Source organism: Mustelus asterias, chromosome 11, assembly GCF_964213995.1.
Source record: "Mustelus asterias chromosome 11, sMusAst1.hap1.1, whole genome shotgun sequence".
NCBI lineage: Eukaryota > Metazoa > Chordata > Chondrichthyes > Carcharhiniformes > Triakidae > Mustelus > Mustelus asterias.
The window spans coordinates 62,606,844-62,630,276 of record NC_135811.1 but is presented as its reverse complement, the minus strand read 5'-3'; the positions used below and the strand labels follow the sequence as shown (position 1 = coordinate 62,630,276).

The following is a 23,433-nucleotide window of genomic DNA, read 5'->3' as shown; positions in this document are numbered from 1 at the left end:
TGCAAGTCCACAAATCCTTGAAGGTGGCAGCACAGGTGGAGAAGGTGGTGAAGAAGGCATATGGTGTGCTTGCCTTTATAGGACGGGGTATAGAGTATAAAAGCTGGAGTCTGATGATGCAGCTGTATAGAATGCTGGTTAGGCCACATTTGGAGTACTGCGTCCAGTTCTGGTCGCTGCACTACCAGAAGGATGTGGAGGCTTTAGAGAGAGTGCAGAGAAGGTTTACCAGGATGTTGCCTGGTATGGAGGGTCTTAGCCATGAGGAGAGATTGGGTAAACTGGGCTTGTTCTCCCTGGAAAGACGGAGAATGAGGGGAGACCTAATAGAGGTATACAAAATTATGAAGGGTATAGATAGAGTGATCAGTGGGAAGCTTTTTCCCAGGTCGGAGGTGACGATCACGAGGGGTTACGGGCTCAAGGTGAGAGGGGCGAGGTATAACTCAGATATCAGGGGGACGTTTTTTACACAGAGTGGTGGGGGCCTGGAATGCGCTGCCAAGTAGGGTAGTGGAGGCAGACACACTGGCATCGTTTAAGACTTACCTGGATAGTCACATGAGCAGTCTGGGAATGGAGGGATACAAACGAATGGTCTAGTTGGACCAATGAGCAGCACAGGCTTGGAGGGCCGGAGGGCCTGTTTCCTGTGCTGTACTGTTCTTTGTGACAGTGAGAGAATATGTGTCCCCTGCAAATGGATGTGTGAGATCCAAGAAGAAAGTTGCTGTTTGAATACATGTTGCCTTGGTGAGAGTTGATAGTGGTGGGAGCTGAGAGAGGACTTACCCCAGCAGAGCGGATGAGATCATTCACCTGCTTCCTGCACTGCGTGGTGCTTCTACCGCAGTTCCCTGCTGCACAGACCTCCTAGTCAATAGCCTCCCTGGCTGGAGAGGTGAGGTTTGTGTGCTTCCTGGAGCCATCCCAACCCACTGAGCTGATGGGGGCTGGGTGAATCAACTCCTGACCCGAAGTTGATTTGGAGAGATGTTCACTTGTGCATAATTAATAAGTTCCCAAGCGCGGAATCGGATGCAAATTCAGGACCTGTTATTTAGGCCAGCAGGAACTGGAGCCACACACTACCACACTTAGAAAAAAATAACTTTCTGCCGACTGTTTCTCAAAATGTGGAAATAAGCAGCGAGAAAGGAAGTACTTGCTAATAACTAATTCTCTGTTTACATAGCAACATTGTTTTCCTAACCCTTAGCAATTCTACCATGGGTACTGGTAGCCACAGAATGTGTTATTCTTTAGACAGTAAGTATATGCAGGTCAGTTGACCATGAAGGACATCACAACATACATCTACATGCACCAATCAAAGAATCATACCATCATACAGTGCAGAAGAGGCCCTTTGGCCCATTGAGTCTGCACCGACACGTAAGAAACACCTGACCTCCACTTAATCCCATTTACCAGCACTTGGCCCATAGCCTTGAATGTTATGATGTGCCAAATGCTCATCCAGATACTTTTTAAAGGATGTGAAGCAATCCACCTCTACCACCCTCCCAGGCAACGCATTCCAGACCATCACCATCCTCTCGTTAAAAAGATTTTCTCACATCCCCCCCTAAATTTCCTGCCCATCACCTTGAACCTATGTCCCCTCGTGACTGACCTTCAACTAAGGGGAACAGTTGCTCCCTATCCACTCTGTCTATACCCCTCATAATCTTGTACACTTCAATCAGATTGCCCCTCAGTCTTCTCTACTCCAACAAAAACCCAAGTCTATCCAACCTCTCTTCATAATTTAAATGCTCCATCCCAGACAGCATCCTGGTGAATCTCCTCCAGTGCAACCACATCCTTCCTATAATGTGGCGACCAGAACTGCACACAGTACTCCAGTTGTGGCCTCACCAAAGTTCGACACAACTCCAACATGACTTCCCTGATTTTATAATCTACGCCTCGATTGATAAGGCAAGTGTTTTTCACAATCCTACCAACATGTCCTTCTGCCTTCACAGATCTATGGAAAAACACACCAAGGTCTCTTTCTACAGAACTTCCTTGTCAAATTACTCCACCCACAGCTCATCACCTCTTACTTTTCAGGGTTAAATTCCATTTGTTACTTATCTGCCCATTTGACCACGTATCTTACTATTTTCTGCTCCCTAACTGCAGCATACAGAGACCAATTGTGCTCCTTTGACTGTGCCACAGTAGTATTTAATCAAGTTAGCACACACTCAGGCGTGAACCAGGCCTCCTGAATTTTAATAGTACTGAAGACAGTAACCAAGGCAACAGTCAGGTAGATCAGTTGGAGGCCTTCCCCTTGCACAATTGCTTGAGCTCTCCCATTCTCCACTTCAACACCTGGAGTATCCTTGGCTCCCCACCCTGTTCACGATCTGGAGCCTCCAACCCTCCATTTCAAGATCTGGAGCCCATGGCTTTCTCCTTTTGATGAAGACGAACATCTCGCCAAGGCCATCCCCACACCCCCACTTCTTGCCTTCAAACAACTGCACAACCTCAAACAGACCATTGTCCGCAGCAAACTACCCAGCCTTCAGGAGAACAGTGACCATGACACCACACAACCCTGCCACAGCAACCTCTGCAAGACGTGCCGGATCATCGACACAGATGGCATCATCTCACGTGAGAACACCATCCACCAGGTACACGGTACATACTCTTGCAATTCGGCCAACGTTGTCTACCTGATACGCTGCAAGAAAGGATGTCCCGAGGCATGGTACATTGGGGAAACTATGCAGACGCTGCGACAACGGATGAATGAACACCGCTCGACAATCACCAGGCAAGACTGTTCTCTTCCTGTTGGGGAGCACTTCAGCGGTCACGGGCATTCGGCCTCTGATATTCGGGTAAGCGTTCTCCAAGGCGGCCTTCGCGACACACGACAGCGCAGAGTCGCTGAGCAGAAACTGATAGCCAAGTTCCGCACACACGAGGACGGCCTCAACCGGGATATTGGGTTCATGTCACACTATTTGTAACTCCCACAGTTGCGTGGACCTGCAGAGTTTCACTGGCTGTCTTGTCTGGAGACAATACACATCTTTTTAGCCTGTCTTGATGCTCTCTCCACTCACATTGTTTCGTCTCTTAAAGACTTGATTAGTTGTAAGTATTTGCATTCCAACCATTATTCATGTAAATTGAGTCTGTGTCTTTATAAGCTCTGTTTGTGAACAGAATTCCCACTCACCTGAAGAAGGGGCTAAGAGCTCCGAAAGCTTGTGTGGCTTTTGCTACCAAATAAACCTGTTGGACTTTAACCTGGTGTTGTTAAACTTCTCCTTTTCAACAGCTGGAGTCCTCTGCCCCTCACCTTGTTATACAACTTGAGCACACTTCACCCTGAAAACATCTGGAGTTCCCAGGCCTTCTGCTTTTCAACAGCATCCTATCCCTTGCTTGCAATCTCAACTAGCCCTCCCTCAACCTATGTAACAACTGGACTCTTGACCCCCCCCACCCCCACCCCCAGCATTCCTGATTGTACAGTAAAGAAACCCCCGCCCTCACCTCCCAAACCATTGATTTCAGAAAATTAACTGAAAAGTTCTTCTGAAAACTTTTAAATAACTTTATTTCCTTGACTTTGTCGTCAGTGGCCGAGAAATCACGCTGACAGCTGTCCAGAGTTTACACGAGCTTTGCGCAAAGGCTTGATGTCATTGAGTGTTTGATCTAGTGTGGTGTTCTCTATCGGGTTCTGTGGCATGTGAGATCCAAGAAAGGAAAAAGTTAAATTAAAGTTTATTTATTAGTCACAGTATGGCTTACATTAACACTGCAATGAAGTTACTGTGAAATTCCCCTAGTTGCCACGTTCTGGCGCCTGTTCAGGTCAGTGCACCTAACCATCATATCTTTCGGACTGTGGGAAGAAAGCGGAGCACCCGGAGGAAACCCACGCAGACACGGGGAGAATGTGCAAACTCCACACAGATAGTGACCCAAGCCGGGAATCGAATCCGGGTCGCTGGTGCTGTGAGGCAGCATTGCTAACCACTTTGCCACCATGTTGGCCACCTCTGGGTTTAGTGGAGGTGAGGCAAGATCGGGCAGTCTACCCACTTCCAGTAAGTGTGTTAAGCACTCAACTATTTTAATAGGGCTGTCTTCCAGTTTTGATCTTGACCTGGCTAATAAATGGAAGCGAGGACAGCTTCAGGCAAATTTCTTTACAGTTTTGCTTGTGGGCCAAAAGGAACAGGAGTGCTTCTCAATCCTCACCCCCACCCTCCCTCACAATTCAATCCCAAGTTTACCACTTTCCCAGAAACCCCCCCACCCCCCAAACACACCTAAATCTAGCCCACTGAAGCAGTAGCTTCCTGTTTGCTCCTGGAGCCTTCTACAGAGAATTCCTTAATTAATGGAGAACTAAGCCTGCCAACCTGGCTAGCTTCCAGGCAGGGATTCTATCTGCAGGCCTGATCAAAACTCTTCTCTTGAACTTGCAATGCCTACTGCAGTCAATGAGTACCTACCTACTGCAGGCTGTTAGAAGTTGAATAGCCAGGTGGTGAAGGATAGAACTTTGTCTTTATACACTTAAAACTTTACAAAGATGTATTTATGTGCACCTCCAACCAACAAGGTTCTTTCGTTCTGCTTCTATATATCTATATACCCAGGTGAGTCCTCAATTAATGCCCACATCCTGAATAGAATTAAACACCAAGGCCCCTTAGACAATACCTTTTAAACCACAAACTCCACCATCTGGGAGGACAAAGGCAGCAGAAAACATGGAAACTCTACCACCGACAAGTTTTGCTCTTAAGCCACACACCATCCTGACTTGGAATTATATCGCCATTCCTTCACTGTCACTGGATCAAAATCCTGGAACGCCCTTCCTATCAGCACTGTGGCTGTTCCTACATGGACTGCAGCAGTTCAAGGGCAGTTAGGGATGGGCAACAAATACTGGCCTCGCCAGCGAAACCACATTCCGTGAAAGAATTTGAAAAATGATATGCAATTGGTCAGGGCTGCAGAGTCTAAATCAGGAATTATATATTGAATTTAAATCATATACCATAAAAAATAAAGATTGAAAAAGAAAGATGAGGTTAAGAGTGATAAAAGAAACAGAAAAAGATGAAAAATAATCATTTTCTTTTTAAATCTAATTAAATAATCAAGGAATGAGACTCCACACTTAAACCTTCAAAGTACACCTTGGCTTATCAAGTCTTAAAACTTCATTTACACTTGAATGTACCAATTCTCACTTCTTCTGGTGCTTAGTGAGTTAGTGGGTAACACAACGGCACTATATTAATTTCAATGATGAATCTCTCAGAGAGCTATTGCTATAGCACTGCCTGTGGAGGAGTAGGGTAAACACAAATACTGGACCTACAAGTTAATGCCAGAGCACCATTAGATCTCTGCTATTCTCAGCGCCAAATCCAAGCCACTAAAATATGACATATAAAAATAACGTTTACAACACAGCGAGTGGTTAGGGTATGGATTGCGTGCCTGAGTATGGTGGCAAATTCAATTGTGGAATTCAAAGGGAATTAGACTGTTATCTGAAGAGAAACATTATGGGGCGAAGGCACTTGGTGAATTGCTCATTCAGAGAGCCAGTGGTGACACAATGGGCCTATTGGCCTCTTTTAGCAATTCTGAGATTGATACTCTACATCGGTTTCATTTACTTTCAAAAATATAAATTATTTGAAACATTGAATTTATAACTAGCTGTTGGAAACAGGAAAAATGTTAAGCAAAAAAAGCATACACTGCATAATTAAGAAAAAATTATAATCCCTTTTGTCTTTACTCTCATAACTATTCGCATATAATTCTGGCACTTCAACCACTTCAGACATTCTGGGGGCAATCTTACTAGATTGAAGCCCCCTGGGAGGTCGGGGGCAAGGGAGGGGGGGGGGGGCGGGGTGCTTGGGTGGTAGTGCCAGCCTGGCAGTGCAGGCAGTGCCAAGGGGGCAGGGTCTACTGGGGGGGCCAGACCAAGATGGGCTGATTGGTGGGTGTGGAGGGGGAGACACACACTGCCACTCTGCAGTCGGTGGTGGGGTGGGGGGACGCACTGCCACTCCACAGACCTTCAATCAGTGGGGGAAGGGAGAAGGTGATCGGTCCAGCCAGGAGTGTTTGCGGGGCGGTGGTTGATCGGTCCGGCCCAAGGGTGGGGGCTTGTGACAGGTGGGGGGCCCTTGCAGTAGCTGGGGTGGGTGGGTGCTTTAGGCCATGGAGGCTGGCTGATAGCAGCAGAGGCTGAGTGACAGATCTCTCTGCTGTCAGAGCAGAGGGACCTTCACATGCACAATTGCGCGCATTGCTGCTCTCAGCCAGCTTTTGGGTGATTTAAGCTCCGCCCTCTCTCCTACAGGCAAGAAATGCCCTTTGCTGTTTTTTCATGCACTTGAGTGCATAAGATCACAGATTTGTACTTGCCCAAAAAATGATTCAGAAACTCTCCTGTTTTCGTCCTGGACTTAGAATATTTTTCATAAAATTGCACCTTCTATCTTTTTAAATTAATCTGAAATACAGATATATTGAGCTGCTAGATTAACTTCAACTATGTATGCAATTGGTGACAGAGTGCAAGATCAGAAGTAATAGTGTTTGCCATGATCAATCAATGAGAAGAATGATTTCCTAACCTTGTATTTTGTTCCTTCTCCTGCCTTGCAGCTTTTCGATCATGTTGCTGAATGCCTGGGAGATTTCATTGAAAAACAGGAAATAAAAGATAAAAAGCTTCCTCTTGGCTTCACATTTTCCTTTCCCTGCAGACAAAGCAAATTGGATGAGGTAAGAGTGAACAATCAAGGGCAGGGAGAAGTTATTTAGCAAAGTACAATGTTCAAAAGAAATGTAAACTTGTAACATTCAAGGTGAATAATAGGAATCAATGGCTACTTAGGTTTTTTTTTACTCATTCATGGGACGTGGACGTCGCTGGCTGGCCAGCATTTATTATCCATTCCTAGTCCAGAGGGCAGTTGAAAGTGAACCACATTGCTGTAGGTCTGGAGTCACATGTAGGCCAGACCAGGTAAAGACAGCAGATTTCCTTCCCTCAAGTACATTAGTGAATCAGATGGGTTTTTCTGACAATCGACAATGGTTTTGTGATCATCAGTAGATTCTTAATTCTAGATGTTTTTTGTTGAATTCAAATCCCACCATCTGTGGTGGCAGGATTTGAATCCGGGTCCCCAGAACATTAGCTGCGTTTCTGGATTAATAGTCGAGCGATAACACCACTAGGCCGTCGCCTCTCTGTGTGGTGGTGATAATGGGCTCCAGTTGAGATAGATTGAAAGGTGGGTGGTCAGCCAGAGAAACATTATAATAGTTAGTCTATAGGTAATGGATGAGCCAACTTTCAGAAGCATTTTGATAAAATATTACAAAATAAATATTAGAGCAATGGCTGCTTGAATACGAAATTGACAATGGGCTGGATTCTGTGGGCCTGCTAAAGCAGGCTCATAGAGTAGTTCAGCGCAGAAAAGGCCCTTCAGCCCATTGAGTCTGCACTGACTATCTACCACTAAAGGCGTGCTAATCCCATTTTCCTGCACTTATCCCATATCCTTGAATATTATGATGGCTGCAGGCTCAGAGAATTGCTTGGGTGGCCATGTGTCAAAGCCTGGCAGCAGTAAAATAGCTCCCCATTATATAGGTGGCAGAAAGCCATGAATCAGGGAAACTGTTAGTGGCAGGAGCCTTGTATTTTGGACCACTTAGATGACGTTTAAAAATAATTTTCCGTTATTTAATGCAGCCTCCATCATTAAATGAAACTGACAACCTGCTCATTGAATGCTGGCAACTTATAATATGTGGCTTACCTGACTCTCTGTGAGAACTATTTTGTCTTATAGGAGGGATAGCCACAGGGAGCTGCACTGTCTTTAGAGAGCTTTCCTATGTGTTTAAACTTAATAATATGACATGCTGATGTTGAAGTCAAGAGGCAGGAAGCGTCTTAAGCCAAAGGTATTGAGTCCAAAAATTAAAGAGGGAGCACAGAGCCAAAAGACAAAGGGGCCATTAAAACAGCATTGCATATCTGAGTCCTGAAGGAATGGACACCTCAGAAGCTTTCTTTAAAGAAAGGGAGTGGTTGCAGCACAGTGAGAATCATTCAGTCTGTACTCTTTCAGAAGTCAGTTTAGCTCAGTTGGCTGGACAGTTGGTTTCTGATGTAGAACAATGCCAACAAAGCGGCTTCAATTCCCATACCAACTGAAGCTATTCATGAAGGCCCACCTTCTCAATCTTGCCCCTTGCCTGAGGTGTGGTGATTCTCAGGTTAAATCACCACCAGTCAGCTCTCTCCCTCAAGGATTATGGCAACTTTACTTTTCACTCCTTCACCTTCAGTGTTCAAGGGAATCAGTGCTCTGCAGGAAATCCATGTTGCACGGGAACCCAGTGCAGGCAGCCCAGCAGCAGCAGCTGGAAGAAGTAAAATAGCCGAGCAGCAAGGCAGAGGCAGATGTGGGCCCCCGATGCACCTAAGAATTTACAGAACCACAATGACATACCTGCACTGCTCCTTTCCAGGAAATTAATTACAAATTACATCACCTGTACATGTCTGCTCAAAGCAGACATTGTCTTCCAATAATAAACTACACAAAACTGATTTTGTGACATCCTCCTTTTCAGAGAAAGATTGATTCTGGACAGTAAAGGGAAGGGAACAGGTTCTCTTGCAGAATTGTGGGCTCGCCAGGAATCTGAACTAAATAGACTAAAACAAGTTGAATCTGAATTTAAAGAATAAATTGAAAAGAAAAGTTCATTAGCTGAAATTGTTCCTCTTAGAAAAGGAGATGACAGCAGTAGAATGGCTGACAATGTGAAACCATTTGGGGAACAGGATTTACTTAGTGCAAGTTTACAACCTTAATGATTGAGCAGCTTAAAGCAGTAGTTAACCAGGTGGAACTTCACATTACCAATGCTGAATCCTGCACTATCAACATCCTGGGGTTACTATTGTCCAGAAACTGAACTAGACTGGCCAGAGAAATACTATAGCTACAAGAGCAGGCCAGAGGCTAGGAATCCTGCAGTAAGTAACTCACCACCTGACTCCCCAAGGCCTGTCCACCATTGACAAGGCACAAGTCAGGAGTGTGGTGGAATCTCCACTTGCCTGGATGAGTGCAGCTCCACTGGATGAGTGCAACTCCAACAAGGAGCTCGACACCATCCAGGACAAAGCAGCCCACTTGATTGACATCCCTGTACCATCTACAAGATGCACTGCAGGAACTCACCAAGGCTCCTTAGGCAGCATCTTCCAATTCCACAACCACTACCATCTAGAAGGTTAAGGACAGCAGATAGATGGGAACACCACCACCTGGAAGTTCCCTGCCAAGTCACTCACCATCCTGATTGGAAATATATTGCTGTTGCTTGACTGTTGTTGCTCAGAAACCTAGAGCTCCCTCCCTGGCAGCGCTGTGGGTGTACCTACACAACATGGACTGCAGGGGTTCCAGAAGGCAGTTCCCCATCACCTTCGCAAGGGCAATTAGGGATGGGCAATTAATGCTGGCCTAGCCAGCGAAGCCCATATCCCTTGAATAAATAAAAATAAGAAGCTCCCTCCCAGATGAAAAAGGTTGAGTAGGAATTACAAGCATTAAAGGACAGTGAAATGAAACAGTTTGAATTGATTAAAAAATTGTCTTTACGTATTGGAGATGCCACTGGAAGTTAAATGACCCTTGTTCAGAGCTAAGATGTGGATGAAACAGAAAGGAGCTCAAGTGAGAAGGAGAGCATGGGAGAAAAATCAGATCAGTCTCCAATGTTTAAAGGAAGGAACCTGGATGGGAATTATAGGGGCACATGTATTGTGTTTTCGGAGTGGAAAGCCTGGACATATTCTTGACATTCCAAAAGACCAACAGTCAAGGCAATAACCTTTGTTCAAATATAGCATTCAAAGACCAGGATACCTACCAGAACGTTTTGTACAAATACTTTTCTATGCAGGCACCTCAGAAAGCCTGCTGTAACACAGGGCTTTCGGTACTTTTCAATACGATGCTGTCTCCTGCATGGCGATCACGGAGACTTACCAAAAGTCTGAGCCACTCCCCACTGCTAAGCACATATCACCCCATCCATGAGTTTGCTGCCAAGTGATTGGGTTCAGATCGCTGCATTCTTCCCGCACAAGATTACTGACTGCTTCCAGGCCTGCTGGTGAAGTCCGAGATGGTAGGACTAAATCCAAATCTGAGCAGAGAGTAATGGCAAATGGTGGTTTTTCAGACTGGAGGTTAGGGCAGTGGTGTTATTTTGGGGTTACTATTGGTGTTGTGGCTTTTTGATTTATATTAATGAACTGAACTTGTTTATATAGATCAAAGTTTTCAAATTACGAAACTCATCGATGTAATGAACAGCAAGGAGGATGCTAACAGACTTGAGGTGGACAGAGCCCGGGATTCTGTGATCTCGTTCACCCTGCCTGTCCTTCCAGACTGGCAGCATAAACCCCACCCAGTCATTATTTTTACTCAGAAGCTTAAGATCTGGAGTGAAAACTGGGCTGTGCAGCTGGAGAGCTGCAGAATGCTTTTCAATCTGAGCCTGACACTGAATGAATATGGGAAAATTCCACCCAATATTTCCAAACTCTTCTGTCAGATGTCCTTTATTATTCATGAGGAAAAATGTGGGTACATCTTTACTTATAATTTATCCCTCAAATCAGTAGATTCAGAGCATTGAATGTCAGGTGTCACAATTTTATTAACATTGGATAATGTTACTATCCAAGTAACATCGGATAGGGACTTATCAAAACCAGACAAAAGGATGCTCCAAAGATGCAACTATTACAATAAACTAGGATGAAAGGAGGTCTTCAGTTGTTTATTTTCAAATTTATTTGTCTCTTCCACTTTATAGATTGATAATGCTGGAGAATCAGTTGCAAACATTGTTAGATGTTCAGCTGGTCATCTTTCTGTTACAGAGTCTTCTGATCACGTGGACAAAAGGTTTCAAAGCGAGTGGAGTGGAGGGCTCAGATGTGGTGAAGCTGCTACGCAAGGCCATCGACAAGAGAGGGGTATATCTAATACCAAATAAAACCAGATTATGTCATGACTCTGATATTGCTATTTGATATGGATACTGAAGGTAGAATTTGAAGAAACATAATGACAAGGCTAATGTCCCTGATTTAGGATCAGAATATTGATTGAATGATGGCTAATGCTTTTGCAATTTCCACTCTCGCTATCCTTGGATGCATCTCATCCGGTGTCGTGCCTTATCGACAAGAAATACAGACAGCCTATTCAGTGCCACCTCCTTATCAATTTTAAACCCTTCAACTGTCTGAACTCTCTTCTTTCACCGTGACCTGGACAGATTTTCTTTGATAAAGACAGATGCAAAGTATCAATTTAATACCTCAGCCATACCATGCCTCCAAGCGTAAATCTCTTTTCTGGCTCCCCTCCTCTGTTTACCAGCCTTTTACTATTTATACGTTTATATTTTAGGATTCCTTTATAGGTTCGCTGTCAGTCTATTTTCATACTTTCTTGCTTCTATTATTTGCTTTTTCAAATCCCCTCTGAACCTTCTATATTAATCTGGTTCTTGGTTGTATTATCTACCTGAAATCAGTTTTAAGTACACTTTTTATTCTTCATCTTAATCCCTATATCTTTTGTCATCCAGGAAGCTTTCTGTTTCCAGGGAATATACCTTGACTGTGCTCAAACTATCTCTTCACTAAAGGCAGCTGATTATTCAATTAGAGTTTTACCGCCCATTCTTACCCCATTGATGTTTCCCCAATTAATTATTCTCACTCTGGAATGTCCTTTGTCCCCTTCCAACAATGATCACTTTCCCCTAAATATTCCCCTCTTGACACTTGGTCCACCTCATTCCTAAGAATGTGCTTTCGCAGCCTCCTTTTTCATTAGACTGGAAACATACAGCACAGTAGTCAGCACTGCTGCCTCATATCACCAGGGAATTGGGTTCAATTCTGGCCTTGGGTCACTGTCTATTTGCACGTTCTCTCCCTGTCTGCGTGGGTTTCCTCCAGGTGCTCCGGTTTTCTCCCACACTCCAAAATATGCAGGTTAGGTGGATTGGCCATGGTAAATTGCCCCTTAGTGTCCCAAGGTGCTTAAGTTAGAGGGATTAGTGGTGTAAATACAAGGGGTTATGGGAATAGGGCCTGGCTGGGGTGCTGTGTCAGAGAGTCTGTGCATATTTGATGGGCCGAATGGCTTCCTTCTGAACTGTAGGGATTCTATGATACTGTTGTCAAAAATTTCCCTGAACACATTCCATGAACTCTTCCCCCTCTCTGCCCTTTACACTGCTACTACCCCAGACCATATTCAGATAATTAAAATCCCCGTTACAACTAATCTATAATTCTTGCATCTTTCTGTAATTTCCTTGCAAATTTGTTGTTCTACATCTTTCCCCCTAGTTGACGGCGTCTAGACTACACCAAGCACAGACTATACGAGGACTACCTTCGATGATTATTCCCTCCCTAATTTCTGAGGCCAGTTGTGTTAGCTTTGCTAACTTCAGGAGGACAGGGCCCCCTGTTTAAGATATGGATGAGGATGCATTTCTTCTCTCTCATGTTATAATATAACTAGTGGTAACATGCTGTGAGAGTCAGCTGACCTGGTATAACTAGAAAGCAGGTGGGGATTGTGGGGAGCTTGTATGGCCCAGGGTGTGGCCTGAGTGTTGGTGTAATGAAGTTTCTTTATGAAACCTTTTTCTTTGATTTATTTTGTGAAGTTAGTTCTTTTATTGCTTGCAATTGAAGAATTCTTACTGCCAGATAAACATCTGAGGAGCATTAGTCTGTGGCATGCTCTTCCCCAGAGTGCAGTGGAGACTGGGTCATATTCAAGGCTGAGTTAGACAGAGTTTTGATTGCTGAGGGAGTTAAGGGTTACGGGGACAGACAGGAAAATGGAGTTAAATCCACAGTCTGATCAGCCAAGGTCTTATTGAATAGCAGAGCAGACTCGATGGGGAAATGGCTGCTCCTGTTTCATACCGTCTTAGTGACGAGTGAAATGTGCTCATTCAATCTGCTCTCAGTTTCTAGTTCCGCTGTGGTGTTTTCTGTGATAGAACAATCCACTGACGCTCATTGATTAGATTGAAGAATTACTATTGGAGTTTGCTGTCAGCGGTGGAACTTATATCCCAAGGTGGAGAAGAACTTAAAATTATCTCTTTAGAGAGCAGTTCCTTGAAACTCATTCAGTGTTTTGAATACTCAACTGATCAGTTGCTGATTTGCAAGGTTATTCTGCATTCCATTAAAACGACATTGATTTAAATCTGACAGATGATTTTATTTTTTTGGGAAGTATGACAGCCCCTCCATTGCCTCTCACTGTCTGTCTAACTTCTCCAACAAAACAAAACTTTTGAGTCCCTGTGCTTCTCCAATGTGTCTCTTACACTCCTGATTTATTTCGCTACAATATTAGCAACCATTTCTCCAGCTGCCTCAGCTCTGAGCTCTAACGTTCCATCCTTAAAGCTCTTGACCTCGCTGTCATAGGAATAACACAAACCTGAGCAAAACTAGGCCATACTGGCACACAACTTCTCTGCCATTTTATCTTGACTCTCAGCTGATCCCCATACTCCAATTCTCATTGAGTTCAAAAATCTACTGATCTCAGCTTTGAATGCACTCACTGACTGAACACCTCAGGCCTGCTAATCAAGGGCAGGCAACTGATGTGCTTCAGCGAACACCATATCAATCTCTGTGTTCGAATATATCTATAAATTCATTCTTTTCCAAAACTGGTTTTCTGACGGAGAGTTGTTTTTGTTCTATCCAAGGACTATGATGTAGATATCATGGCTGTGGTGAATGACACCGTTGGCACCATGATGACCTGTGGATTTGATGACCAGCGCTGTGAAGTTGGCCTTATTATAGGTAAAGAGGTTGAATAACTTTCGGTGCAGCAATGAATCTCTCACACCAAAAAATCCAAGGTTCGATTCCAGGGATGACCTCTACTGGGAACAGGCAGAGGTCAGAAACAAAAATCATCGCCTGTGTCCTAGTCCATGGCATTAGTTGCAAGGTGAGGAGACTTGTGCTGTCTGATGCTGGAGATGACGGGCAAGATATGGTCAAAGAAATTTCTCTCTTTGTCTGCCTTACGAGAGCGCGATTGCAGAGATCCATAGATCTCCACAGCTGTGACCATCCCGGATTGCAAGGAAGTTGCCAGCTCTGGTCACATTGGAATTAACCCCATCCAAATCCTGATCATGAGGGAATCCCCACAATCCCTGGAATACCCACAAACTGCAGACTGTGAGGAAACAACCCATTGCTGAGCAGGAGTAAAATCCACCCCATTCCCACCCACGCGAGCGAGGGGACCCCCCCCCCTCCCCGTGAACGAGCGAGGGGACCCCCACCCTCCCCGCGAACGAGCGAGGGGACCCCCCCCTCCCCGTGAGCGAGGGGACCCCACCCTCCCCGTGAGCGAGGGGACCCCACCCTCCCCGTGAGCGAGGGGACCCCCACCCTCCCCGTGAGCGAGGGGACCCCCACCCTCCCCGTGAGCGAGGGGACCCCCACCCTCCCCGTGAGCGAGGGGACCCCCACCCTCCCCGTGAGCGAGGGGACCCCCACCCTCCCCGCGAGCGAGCGAGGGGACTCTTCCCCGCGAGCGAGGGGACCCCCACACTCCCCGCGAGCGAGGGGGACCCCCCTCCCCGCGAGCGAGCGAGGGGGACCCCTCCCCGCGAGGGGGACCCCCCTCCCCGCGAGCGAGGGGGATTCCCTGTGAGGGGGACCCCTCCCCGCGAGCGAGCGAGGGGGACCTCCCCACGAGGGGGGACCCCCCTCCCCGCGAGCGAGCGAGGGGGACCCCCCCCTCCCCACGCGGGTGGAAAACCCCTTCTCCCCCCCCCCCCCCCTCCCATCCCCCCCACCCCCAGCACTAAGGAATCCTACCCACACCCAAGCAGGATGCAATTCGCCCCACCCCTCCCACAACAAATCTCTGAACATGAGGGGCCCTCACCATACCTGAGCATGAGGGAACCCGTTTCCCAAATAGCAGGGTACTCCCCCACCCCCTTTCCTGATCCCCATGCTTGAGGAAATCCCCTGTCTCACCGCCTTGCCTGGTCAGGAGTACACATTCACCCTGGAACTCCTCTCTCCCACAGACTGCCCTGCCAAGGATTCTCCCCAATAGTCACCTGCGGCAGCTCCCTGCTACCAAATCCCTGCTGCCATCCTCAGGTCTGTCATTGGTCAGTTTGGAATTGTTATTTATCTGAAGCCCAGCTTCCCAGTCTTTGGAATGATGTGTGCTGTTCCTGATAGTGACCTGCACGCCACAGTGAAAAAAGTTTCAGTTAGTTACCAAAGGGTGTCTGTGATTTTTACCCCATCATAGGAGCTTAGAACTGGATTTTCCAGATAGTTGTTTTTGAGCTGATTGTGTTTTGATTGATATGCAGGCACCGGCACTAATGCTTGTTACATGGAGGAGCTGAGACATATTGACCTGGTGGAAGGTGATGAGGGACGGATGTGCATCAACATAGAATGGGGTGGTTTTGGAGATGACGGTTCACTGGAATCTATCAGGACTGAATTTGATCGGGAGATCGATCGTGGCTCTCTCAATCCGGGAAAGCAGCTGTAAGTTCCCACTTTTCCATTTGGTTATTAACTGGAAAGTTGCTTCCTCAGGTTGGAGTTTCCCTGGACTAAATGCCAGGAAGGTACCTCCAACTTACCAGGATGTCTTCCTGCAAATTCCAGTTTTCCAATGGACAACCAAATGGGATATTGTTAATGAGGGCATGTGAGCCCCGCTTCTGATTTTATTTATTCCAAGGCAATACACGTCAGGCCTTATTTCCAGACTTCTCAAGACTGTGAAGGTGTTTTAGAAAATGTCAGCCTTCCTTTTCTTACCGGGGAAATTCCCAGGTGGAGTTATGTCCTAAAGGTGCAGGGCTCTGGCCATTTTATTATTGGGACAGAGAGGGTGATCATTTCTTTTAAAATCAGTCACCATTTCAGTGCTGCTTTCATTGCGGTTTGCAATTTGCCGGTACTACAAATTTCAGGCACTGAGTACATTAGCACACAGATTATGTGACTGTTCCAAAGCCAAAGAATTTAAGCATTTAACAAGTGATATTGAATTATTACACACCAAGACATTTGAACTCATATCTGTGTAACTTAATGGTACAGGTTTGAAAAAATGATCAGCGGAATGTATATGGGAGAACTCGTGAGACTCATTCTCGTAAAGATGGCCAAAGAAGGGCTAATTTTTGAAGGAAACATCACACCAGAACTTCTTACCAAAGGCAAATTGGAAACAAAGCATGTATCTGCTATTGAGAAGTAAGTATCACTTGACGCAATATTAATTCCTGGCACAATCTTAGTCCCAGGCTCAAACAATTGTGGGTAACATATCACTTTTATCCCTTCCACTTCCTCCTTGCTGCTGTTAGGCTACAGTCCCACTGGGACTTTTCCTGAATAAGGGAAGACAGAAGAACAGGCTAATAGACTTTTGGTGTGGGGCCTTAGCCCAATGGGCCCAGTGTTTGGAGGGAAGTTTTCTTTAGCATAAGGCTGTTAAATTTACTGTTTGGACAATATTTTGAGAGCAGGCAGCCAGTGGGTTCTTTGCTGACTGTCCTTGAAGGTTAGACAATCAGTGGAATGATATAGAACATAGAACATAGAAAGCCACAGCACAAACAGGCCCTTCGGCCCACAAGTTGCGCCGATCACATCCCCACCTCTAGGCCTATCTATAGCCCTCAATCCCATTAAATCCCATGTACTCATCCAGAAGTCTCTTAAAAGACCCCAACGAGTTTGCCTCCACCACCACCGACGTCAGCCGATTCCACTCACCCACCACCCTCTGAGTGAAAAACTTACCCCTGACATCCCCCCTGTACCTACCCCCCAGCACCTTAAACCTGTGTCCTCTCGTAGCAACCATTTCAGCCCTTGGAAATAGCCTCTGAGAGTCCACCCTATCCAGACCCCTCAACATCTTGTAAACCTCTATCAGGTCACCTCTCATCCTTCGTCTCTCCAGGGAGAAGATATGTGTGATACTCTGGTGTGTACAAAATGCTGCCAGACCTAGAAACATAGAACCATAGAAAATTACAGCTCAGAAACAGGCCTTTTGGCCCTTCTTGTCTGTGCCGAACCATTTTTTGCCTCGTTCCACTGACCTGCACTTGGAATAGAAAGCAGAGTGTTTCCAGCACTTTGTTTTTCTTCAGCTGCTTGTCCTAGCTTTAGACATGTATGGACTCTTTCAAATCGAATGTGGCTTTTCTAAAGATTAAAGGAGAGTAAAAATGTGATGGGTTTTATGCCTCTGAAAGTGGGGAGGGGGAGGAAAACCACAAGGGCAGGTCTGGAATAGGGTAGAGAGTGAGAGAGATTAATAACAAAGATGCCATGAACAAAAGCCAAAGGGAGTGATAATGATTTGATTTATTATTGTCACATGTATTAACATACAGTGAAAAGTATTATTTCTTGCGTGCTATACAAACAAAACATACTGTTCATAGAGAAGGAAGCGAGAGAGTGCAGAATGTAGTGTTACAGTCACAGCTAGGGTGTAGAGAAAGATCAACTTAATGCGAGGTAAGTCCATTGAAAAGTCTGAAGGCAGCAGGGAAGGAGCTGTTCTTGAGTCGGTTGATACGTGACCTCAGACTTTTGTATCTTTTTCCCGACGGAAGAATGTGGAAGAGAGAATGTCCGGGGTGCGTAATGATTACAGTAAAGAGGTAAAGCATTGGTCCCAGGTGAGTGTAAATGCCACAATAATCCAGTTCTGTCTGAAAACATAACATGAGAAACAGGATTCAAATCAGCACATGGCAGATAAACAGAATCAACCTGTGTGACAGAGTTCATGGTGTGAAATGGGTAACCCCAGCGTTGAGTCGTGTAGACTGTATAGTGTCAAATCCGAGGGTGTGTTGTTGCTCAAGCTTGTGGTAAGCTCCGCTGGAATAGTGTAGCAGGCCAAGGATGTAGGTGTGAGGATGAGATCTATGTGGTGAATTAAAATGACAAGCAATCAGTAGCTCAAGTCATGCTTGCAAATTTAGCAGAGGCGTTGCAGAAATCAGTTACCGAGTTTGCATTTGGTCTCCCCGTTGTAAGTCCACAGTTGTGAGGTTTCAAAATAAATTTGGAGGACCACCGAGCCAAAAGCTGATGGAAAGATCCCCACGTAATTTGTACCTCAAGGAAAAGCTGGATACCAAGAAGAACAGTAAATTTGGGGGGGCTGTGGCATATCTTTGTGTTTGTCACTGGAAAAGTGAATGAATCTTCACGGTTTTGTCAGATAAGGAAACTCTTGGAATGAGTTTATAGCACAGAACTATGTAGACTATATTGTTAATAGTGCCTGCTCTGTTTAATTCTTTTATATATACAATACAGCTTGCTTTTGTTTAAAAACATATCACTTAATTGCTGGATGTTCGGATTTCATCTTTAAATGTTAACAGTCCCAACAGGATCATAATTTTATGACCTTTGTTTTACAGAAGCAAAGGTGGTTTGGCAAAAGCCAGGGATATTCTGACACGCCTGGGTCTGGAGCCATCAGATGAGGATTGCGTTGCTGTACAGCATGTTTGTACAATTGTTTCTTTCCGTTCAGCCAATCTGTCTGCTGCTGCCCTTGGAGCCATCCTGACCCGGCTTAGAGATAATAAAGGAGTGCCACGACTCCGGACCACAGTGGGAATGGATGGATCACTCTACAAAATGCATCCACAGTAAGTCATTGCCAGAGCACACCTTCCATGATTCTAAAATCCGACTTGAACTGCACAGTCTGTTTTCAGGAGTGACCAGCTGACATCTTGAAGGAATGAAAATCCAGTCTGTCTCCCAAGTACTTTATTTAAAGCCATGTCTGAATGAGACAGTTTTATCTTCACAAACGTGAGAACAGATCAGTCTGGCATGTCTGCTGAGCCATTGTCAAAACCCCTGATTCAAAATCAAAATTATCTAATGTGTTACTCCTCTTGGTGTATAACCCTGACACCCTGCCTATGCTCCTAGGAGCAGGTTTCAGAGTGTGGAATAATAAAAAGATACCAGTGAGCCTCATTGATGATGCAGCCATCAAATGCCTCCAACTCGACTCTATTTCTTCAGATTCCTGAGATTAGTTTTGCCTTGTGGCTCGGGTCAAAAGTTGCTAAGGTCATGAGCATTTATGTGACTTCAACCTGGTTGGCTAGTCAATTGGAAAATGTTTGATTTCCATCATTTCAAAATAATTGGTCTCCCATTTAGATGCAGAGAAATTTCTTCTGAGTGTGATTAGTGCTTGGAATTCTCTTCCCCGAGGGTAAGGCATTTGGCCCCTTGAGCCTCCTCCACTCTTCATTAAGATCTGATTGTGGCCTTAACTCCACTTCCCTGCCAGCCCCCCATAACCCTTGATTCCTTTGTAGATCAAAAATCTGTCTAACTCAGCCCTGAATATATTCAATGGCCCAGCCCGCACTGCTCTCTGTGGAAGAGAATCCCAGGCGCTAATGTTGTGGCAATAATGGAGACCTGACTTGAGAAACAGTATGGCTGTGGATTAAATAAATCTGGATGCAAGGTGTGCATCAAAGCTAGGAAAGAAAGGAGGAGTGGTGGCAGTAATTTTTTAGCAAAATATTACAGTGCTGGAGAGAGGATGTCCTGGAGGGGTCAAGACAGAATGTATTCAGTTAAAATTAGGTAATGATGGATTTGAATATTCCTAAATGGCGCAATGCACAGCTTCCAGTGGCATCGGATGTTCTCTTCCTGATTCTGTTTCCCCCACCCACCCCCCAAACTCCTGCTCTCCTGCATTTGAGATGATTACGCTGTGGATGAAGGCCAGCGTAGCCTCTGGGTGGTCAGGGACAAGGCAGGGAAGGGCCCTGGCACTGCCAGTTTGATGCTGCCAAGGGATGTGGTCAGGGTCAAAGGGTGGGGTGTTGATGGGGCCCCGATTGCCCAAGAGAAGATGGATATGGGGGGAGGAGGAGGAGTTACTGCGAATATGGATGGTGGCTGGGGGGAGGGGATTGCTGGCGAGGATAGATGAATTGGGTGTGGGGGAATTCCCGGTGAGATTGGATGGGAGGGGTGTTGCTGGTGGAGTGGATCGATGGGGGAGGGAGTGAAGTTGCCAACGAGGATGGATGGTGGTTGGGGGGGGGGGGGATTTGCTGTGAATATGGATGCGGGGGGGCAATGCCAGCAAGCATGGAGTGGGGGAAATTGTCAGAAAGACAGGAGGGAAGGAAAAGCTGGTGGGGTAGCACTGTTGATAAGAGAGATGATCTCGGCTTGGATGATATCGAGTCCATTTGGGTGGAGGTAAAAAAACAGCAAGGGAAAGAAGACATTGGTAGGGGTAGTGTTTGGACCCCCAAAGCAGCCATACTGTAAGGAAGAATATAAATCAACAATTGATGGAAGCATGTAAAAAGAATAGAGCAATAATTATGGGTGACTTTAGTTTTCATGTTGATTGGGTTAATCAAGTTGGAAAAGGTAGCTACGACAACAAATTCTTAGAGTGCATTCAGGATCATTTCCTTCAGCAGTATGTCACGGAGCCAACTTGGGAACAGGCTATCTTGGATCTGATAATGGGTAATGAGACAGGTTTAATTAATGACCTCAGAATAAAAGATACCCTGAATAGTCGTGATCATAACATGATTGAAGTTAACCAGTTTGAGAGTGAGAAATTTGGATTGGAAACAACTGTGTTTAACTTGGTGGCACAGTGGTTAGCTCTGCTGCTCACAGCACCAGGAGCTGGGTTCGATTCCCAGCTTGGGTCACTGTGGAGTTTGCATATTCTCCCCGTGTCTGCATGGGTTTCCTCCAGGTGCTGCAGTTTCCTCCCAAGATGTACGGGTCAGGTTGATTGGCCATGCTAAATTGCCCTTTAGTGTCAGGGGGGACTAGCAGGATAAATATGTGGCGCTATGCGGCATAATTAAGGATCCCACGCATCCCAGACATTCTTTCTTCCACCTTCTTCTGTTGGAAAAAAGATACAAAAGTCTAAGGTCATGTGCCAAATGACTCAGCTTCTTTCCTGCTGCCATCAGACTTTTGAATGGACCCACCTCGCATTAAGTTGATCTTTCTGTATAGCGCGCAAGAAACAATACTTTGAATACTAATACATGTGACAATAATAAATCAAATCAAACGGGGATAGTGGCTGGGTGGGACTATGATTGGTGCAGACTTGATGGGCCGAATGGTCTTCTGCACTCTGGGAGATTCTATGATTCTATAACTTAAATAAAGGAAACTACAATGAAATGAGAATAAAGTGCTAGATTAGCAGGAAAGACAGTAAACGATCAGTGACAGACATTTAAAGAGGTAGTTTATCAGTCTCATCAAAAGTATATCCCAGTAAGGAGGAAAGATTCTAAGAGGGAGATAAAACCAACCATGGCTAACCAAGGAAGTTAAGGAGATTTTAAGTTGAAAGAAAAAGCACATAAGGAGGCAAAAGTCAGTGATAGCCCCGGAGACTGGGATAAATTCAGAATCCAGCAAAGGAGGACTAAAAAGAAATAAAGAGAGAAAATAAACTGAGGGAAAACCAGTGAGGAATATAAAACTGACGAGGTTATTTCAACATATAAAAAGGAAGAGAGAGAGAGAAGACAAAGTGAACATAGGCACCTTAGAAAATAAATCTGAGATAGTTATCATAGAGTCATAGAATCCCTAAAGTGCAGACGGAGGCCATTCAGCCCATCGAGTCTGCACCGACCACAATCCCACCCAGGCTCTATCCCCCTAACCGCATGCATTTACCCCTGACACTAAGGGGCAATTTAGCATGGCCAATCCAGCTAACCCACACATCTTTGGACTGAGAGAGGAAACCGGAGCACCCGGAGGAAACCCACACAGACATGGGGAGAACGTGCAGACTTCGCACAGACAGTGACCCAAGCCGGTAATCAAGTATTCGACAAACTAATGGGGCTAAAGGCAGGTAAGCCTCTGATCCTAATGAGTTGCATCCTAGGATCCTAAAAGAAATAGCTGTAGAAATGATGGATGCATTGATTGTAATTTTACAAAAATGCCTGGATTCTGGAGAACATAGAACATTACAGCGCAGTACAGGCCCTTCGGCCCTCGATGTTGCGCCAACCTGTGAAACCAATCTAAAGCCCATCTAACCTACACTATTCAAAGACATGCAAAGAGTAACCTGTTTAGCTGCGTGCCCGTTTTCTGCAGGGAAGCTACTCCCTGTGTTGAGTAGCTTCTCTCATAGCCTGTCCAACGCAGGTACAAACCCACAGAAGTACCAGAGGATTGGAAAACTGCTAATGTGACACCCTTGTCAAAAAAGGGAGAGAGACAAAAAGCAGGTGGCTATAGGCCGATTAACCTAACATCATTGTTAGAAAAATGTTGAAATCGATTCTTAAGGAGATTTTATTAAGGAGATAACAGCAAATTCGGCAATTTATTATCTAGAACATAGAAAAACTACAGCACAAACAGGCCCTTCAGCCCACAAGTTGTACCGAACACATCCCTACCTTCTAGACCTACCTATAACCCTCCATCCTATTAAGCTCCATGTACTCATCCAGGAGTCTCTTAAAAGACCCTATTGAGTTTGCCTCCACCACCACTGACGGCAGCCGATTCCACTCGCCCACCACCCTCTGTGTGAAAAACTTACCCCTAACATCTCCCCTGTACCTACCCCCCAGCACCTTAAACCTGTGTCCTCTCATAGCAGACATTTCCACCCTGGGAAAAAGCCTCAAAGTCCACCCGATCTATGCCTCTCAACATCTTATACACCTCTATTAGGTCTCCTCTCATCCTTCGTCTCTCCAAGGAGAAAAGACCGAGCTCCCTCAGCCTATCCTCATAAGGCATGCCACTCAATCCAGGCAACATCCTTGTAAATCTCCTCTGCACCCTTTCAATCTTTTCCACACCCTTCCTATAGTGAGGTGACCAGAACTAATGAAGCAGAGTCAGCATGGCTTCATGAAAGGGAAATTGTGTCTGACCAGTTGAGAGTTTTTCGAGGAGGTCTCGACCAGAGTGGATCGAAGGGAATCAGATGTGCTGTATTTGGACTTCCAGAAGGTGTTCAACAAGGTACCTCACAAAAGGCTAAGTCATAAGATAAGGGCTCATAGTGTTGGATACAATTCAAATACAGCACATCTACTGATTGCCTTCAATCCACTCTGGTCGAGACTTGCTCGAAAAACTCTTAACTAGTCAGATACAATTTCCCTTTCATGAAG

At 45.4% G+C, this 23,433-nt stretch overlaps 1 protein-coding gene across 3 annotated transcripts in view; it reads left to right on the top strand.

Moving 5' to 3' along the window:
• Window positions 1-23,433, top strand: part of hk1 (hexokinase 1) — a 135,408-nt gene that overhangs the window by 57,028 nt on the left and 54,947 nt on the right. For all 3 annotated transcript variants that reach the window (XM_078223677.1, XM_078223678.1, XM_078223679.1), the window contains 6 exons: window positions 6,691-6,810; window positions 11,018-11,113; window positions 13,903-14,002; window positions 15,553-15,736; window positions 16,301-16,456; window positions 18,658-18,891. In XM_078223677.1, coding sequence (XP_078079803.1) covers window positions 6,691-6,810; window positions 11,018-11,113; window positions 13,903-14,002; window positions 15,553-15,736; window positions 16,301-16,456; window positions 18,658-18,891 — 890 coding nt within the window. The remainder of the gene's footprint in view (window positions 1-6,690; window positions 6,811-11,017; window positions 11,114-13,902; window positions 14,003-15,552; window positions 15,737-16,300; window positions 16,457-18,657; window positions 18,892-23,433) is intronic.